Below are 5524 nucleotides of genomic sequence, written 5' to 3' on the forward strand. Positions count from 1 at the left end.
TTAACATTGTAGATATATCAATAAAACATTGTCCAACTGGTGTCTGTCTGTCTGTCTGTCGTGGTCTTCTGTTTTAGTTGTGGAGAAACATGGATTTCGGGGTATTTTACAGAGTGACTTTGGGTTTTTTTAATCAGGGATTTTTCAGTTTTCCAATAGGGAACACCAGAATTCGTGCTAGGGAGGCCAGTGGCAGGACCCTGCCTGCTCAGAGCTGGCACTTTGGACCGAGCTGGAGGTGGCTGACCTCCTGGCCAATTGGGGCCAGGAAGACATGCTTTGACAGTTCAAAGCAGGCCACCGCACCTGGAACATCTTCCGGGTGATAGCTGCCCAGATGGCTGGGCAGGGGGCACAAATGACAGCAGTGCTGCACAAAGGCCAACTTGGCAGCTACAGTCCATGGGCAGCTGGTCCAGAGAGGCAGAAGCCTCTACTGGCCCTGTAGTCCCCATCTGTGTCTGGCAAGTGGGCAGCAGGTCACAGGCAGGCAGCAGCCCCCACTGCCAGGCTGCTGCAGTAGGTAAAGGGTGCAGGGAACTCTCAGGGCTGCTTCAGCTGGCACAAGGGGTAGTGTCCCCAGGTATCAGTTGGCTGAGCCCCAGAAGCTCCTGAGAGCGAGTAGGCCTGAGTTACTTGACAGGGCAGCTTTTTATACTGCTGGGGACAGCACAGGTGCTGGCCCTGGGCTCTAGCTCCCCCTGGCTGCAGATCCAGAAGGAGCCAGGCAAGGTTGTTTTGCCCCAAGTGGCACAGTTTGCCCCACACCAAAGTGTATGTCCAGGTACATGCGCTGAGGCAAAAAGCCCTGGCTTAAATTTACACCGCTTTTATTTGAGTTGCTGCAAGCAGACGTGCTTGCATGTGTGGATGCGCCCCTAGGGGTTTTCATTGTCATTAAGGGTGTTAACCAGAATGAAGCTAATTAAACATAATACATTTTAATTTAGAAATACATAAGGACTCGTAGTTCTCTTCCCATCCCATGCAAGTAAAAAGGTTATACAGTATTTCATGGAAGGTTGGGGGGCAACCAATTTACCTTTATTGTTAAAACCCTTAATTTACTGATAAATGCTTTCAATCTTCAGTGAGATACTTATTCCAAAACAAATTATACATCCAGGAAATTCAGAGTCAAGGTAATATTTAAAAGAAATTCAAAGATATTAAAATATGCAAATGCAGTTAAGGCCACCTAGACAACCTTAACTCCTGCTCTGTAGCAATTTCATGCAATCACAACTGCATACATAATTAAAGTCTTAATCCTAAACGTATTTATTTAAAACCATTTTTTCTTTAATTGTTTCTTCTCATGGTGTCACTGTAGGAACAGGTTTCTTTCTCAGTAAACACCCTCTTTGATTTTTCTTAATGGGAAATGAAGCGAGGTTGCTCTCAGGAATTCCTTTAAAGAACATTTGTCAGCTTCTGCTGAAGAAGAAATTTTAACTTTATTAAGAATAATGGCACAAAAGACCACTAATTTAAAATAAATAAATCATTATCCCCAAAAGTGGGTTATTGATTATTATAGTTAGAATTGATAACTCTTGAAACTTGAGACTGAAACAGCATGCTTTACACATTTTATATTGATTCAGGATTGAAACAGACTCTTATATGGATGGCAAAGGAACTTTTAAATGCCTTGTGAGGTAAAGGAGGCATGTAGTTACCAGTAGGCGTATGTTGTTTTTTATATAGTTTTTGTAAGTAAATAAATGCTTTCATTTTATGAATAGATTTCTTAAAAATTGTCATACCTTGATTTAAATTTCTGCATGAATTGACTGTTTTCCAATTTTTGTTCTTTCTAGGCATTTATTCTTCCTACAGCTGAAAACAGATATTTTGGAAGGAAGGTAATAAGAGAAATCATTGCAGTTTCTTTTCCAAAATCTGGGCATAAATAGGAATGGCTTATTGAGGAAAATATGATTTTCTGCTGTTAAAAAATAAGTTTTTTTTTTTTCAAAATATTATTTTAAAACTCAGGAAATGTTAGTGTTGCAAACATCCATAGAATGGGTTGATTATTAATTAAACAAATTAATGTTCCATTAAGGAAACTGTTTGTAGCTGAACTTGTATGACAGGAGGGCATGAACTCAATGAGGGATCCCCTCCACACAGGGAGTACCATGCTCACTATACCAACTCTTAGGTGAATGATAGATGGCCACCCTTGTTTTTGTGGGTTTTTTGGATGGGGCTTGCTCAGTGGCCACAAGCTCATATTTCCTGTTCTGACTTGTCCTGTCACCTATTTTCTTTTAGTAATTGGGAGCAAGTTTTCCTCTCTCAGTTCGGGATTAGTGTGTCCTTATGAATGCCTGGCACTTTCAGTGTTAAAAATACTACACAGCAGCTATTAAAATAATGTCCAGTGCACAAAATCCCCTTTCCTTTTTGCTTTCCAAAATAAGCATTCAGCAAGGATATGAACATGTCCATTTAAGACAAGTTCTTTCCATTCAGTTAGTGATCTGTTATACAGCAACTTGCTTTTATCTTCCTACTATCCTGTGACTACAGTCTTTTCTTTATTAAAAAAAAAAAAAGTAAAAATGAAATTTTAAACATACATATTATTTTTTATGAAAAATATTATTTGTAGAGACACAGTTAATGTTTTACCTGTTTATTCTCTATGTACGTAAATGAAATTATTTTTCTCCTTCTAGGTTGACATGCCCTCTTAATTCTGCTGTTGTCCTGGCATCTTATGCAGTACAGGGTAAATAATAACAAATCTTTTTTGGCTGACAAAGTATATTTGAGCATCTTTGAACTGTCCCTTTTATTTCACTGATCTGCATTGCAGAAGATCATCTGTTCATTTGGGAGAAAGTTGTTTCTGTGGTTGATGCATTGTAATATCTTTGCAAAGAGCTACTTACAAAGGGAAGACTACATAACTAGTAGCCAATGCTTGTATGTCTAGGGTAGATTATATGAATAAGGGAAATATATTTCTTAAGTCTGTGTTATGGAAAAGGTATTACATGAACTGGTTCACTAATTAGAAATTCATAATCAGTACCCTTCTATATATGTTCTCTAACGAGACTAATTTATTCAAATAAAAAAGGAACTCAGTTTCAAGTGAAGACAATTTAAATGTAATTTAAAGTTGGATCTAAAGGACTTTGGTCCATTCAAGTTAGATGCTGCAGTGGCTAAACTTAAAGTGCTTGACTCCCAGAATGGAATTCAAAAGGCTGAAGAAACACTAGGCTTCTTCGTATACATGGCACAGGGAGAGTTAAGTGCCTTAGAAAAGTCTGAGCAAAGAGCTACCTTAGGGTTAGATAGTAGGGAATGCTGAGCACAGGGATGTGTCTGCATTACAGCTTCCCTCTGGAGCTTGGGTTTTGAGTCAGGACTGGAAGGGATACAACTTTCCATTTGGGATCCAGAGATGGGAACCCTGTCCTGAGGGTAAATCCTTACGAGTATTTTTTGAAAGGAGAAGAGTGGGATTCACTCTTCTTACATTGTAGCTGTAAGATGAGGGGGAGGTACTGGTGACAGTGCCAGCCCAGTGGTTAGAGCACTCATGTAGGAAGTAAGAGACCTGAGATCTAGGAGAGGCTGAGGTCTAGGCTGTCCTCATCCAGGAGGATTCACATCTGCCACATCCCAGGAGCATGACCTAACTATGAAGCCACAGGCTAGTTTGGGCTGGCATCATAACCCCAATATTGCGTATGTTAGCCTGACTGTACTCTAAAACAAGGCTGTCCAACTTCTGCATGGCTGGTGGGGGGGTGGCTGCAAGCTGGGTAGGCTGCATTGGTGTGGGGCCATAGGTTCTGGGACACATGCGATACCGACACCTCATAGTGTCCCCTGCACTGCTCCTTCCATCCCCCAACAGACATACATCTGCACACCCTCTGGTTTGCCCTCAATTTTGTGCCATTCTTCATTGGCCAGCCCCAGGAAGCAGAAGCCAGAGGAACGAGAGCCTGGAGCGTCTGGCTGCTAATGCGGCCACAGTGATAGTGGCTGACAGGACTGCAGCTTAACCCTTCATGGGCCATATTTGGTCTGAGCCACCAGCTGGACAATCCTCATATAGAAGTTAAAGTTTTCAGCAGGGAGGGGAAATTCTGAGTTACAGTCTTTGCTGACTAATGCATTTTTGCATGAAACAGTCATTGTTCCAGAATAATAAAAACAGAAAAATAAAAAAGATATGTAACAGAGAGCTCCCTCTTCCCAGCTGAGTGCTCTCACTGCTACCCTAATGGGTCAGATTGAGTCTGGTTCTGTGAATCCTGCATTTGTTGCTGCAGTGCCACAACTTCAGCAGGATGGGTGAAGGCCCCCCCAGCCTACTCTAGAGAGTGGTGCTGGCATTCTCCTGGGAGGTGACTGGTATACAGTTGAATCCCTGCAGGTTCAGGAAGGTACAATACCCAGGTCTCCCTCTTACTGGGTGAATGCTTTATAAAAGATGAGCACAACTGTTACCACATTCTCTTTGATTGAAAGTGACTGTGGCTGCCCTGTTTTACAAGAGAGGTGCCAATTCTTCCAGTTTTTGGATCCAAATGAGTGTTAGATGGGAGTCTAGGAATATAGCTGTTCAGATTGGGGTAGCTTCAGACATATGTGGAAGGCAGAATTATAGAACCTAAGTCACCATTCTGCTCAAAAAGGAGTGTAATCAGTTTAGGTGTTTCCAGGGTTAAACAGCTGTTGAGAAGGGAAACTTGGATTGCACTTTTGGCTTTGGCACCAGAAATCTAGACCTTTTTGTTGTAGGGACCTTTGCTGGCCCTTAATTTATAATATGAAAATAACATGTGACACTAAGTATAAAGTAGGGTAGTGTCTTTTAGAAAGCAACCATGAAGAAACACGTGGGCAGGAAGGCATTTATTGTGGAGAGTAAATTGATTTGCTCAGTAGAATATTGTGTCAAGAAAGATGTTTATGTTTTTGGATATATACAGGGAGCTTTCTATCACTTAACAGTGTGTGATGATGAGCATTTGTGTAATGATCTGTGCATGCTAATCTCTGTATTACAAACAAACAAAAGAAGGTTCAAAATGTGATACTTAAGCATGAGACCTGAAAAAATGAAAGAGACTAAATGTATACAGCCTTAACAAGGGTATTGAAGAAGTTTTATACACCACTCCACAAATCAAACGAACAGCAAAAACAAAGTGAAAAAAATCAGTGAATGCCCACTTTTCTTAAACCTAAGAAAGTTTCAAAATTGGGAGAGGGTCAACTCAGGTCATGTATTAATGAAATAGTTGGCAGGATAAAGCCAGGCTAAAAGAGTTTGCATAGCTGGTTATTGATGACGCAGTTGCTCCATGTCTTTGTGGAAAGGTTAGCTATGTTTACAGAAGGAGTTGTAAAGGGCTATTTTGGCTTGAAATCAGGGCTGAATTATAAAATATAAATGTAAAATGTGTCCTTCAGAGGAAGGGGTGGGTCTAATGGGAGGCTGCTGTAAAAAAAAAAAAAAAAAAAAAAAAAAAAAAAAAAAAAA

General features: G+C 40.6%; 1 protein-coding gene across 2 annotated transcripts in view; it reads left to right on the forward strand.

Moving 5' to 3' along the window:
• Window positions 1–5524, forward strand: part of PTPN3 (protein tyrosine phosphatase, non-receptor type 3) — a 303867-nt gene that overhangs the window by 74175 nt on the left and 224168 nt on the right. For both annotated transcript variants that reach the window (XM_019509251.1, XM_019509252.1), the window contains exons 6-7: window positions 1824–1868; window positions 2691–2743. In XM_019509251.1, coding sequence (XP_019364796.1) covers window positions 1824–1868; window positions 2691–2743 — 98 coding nt within the window. The remainder of the gene's footprint in view (window positions 1–1823; window positions 1869–2690; window positions 2744–5524) is intronic.

Source organism: Gavialis gangeticus, unplaced genomic scaffold (assembly GCF_001723915.1).
Source record: "Gavialis gangeticus isolate Ggan-Ray unplaced genomic scaffold, GavGan_comp1, whole genome shotgun sequence".
Taxonomy (NCBI): domain Eukaryota; kingdom Metazoa; phylum Chordata; order Crocodylia; family Gavialidae; genus Gavialis; species Gavialis gangeticus.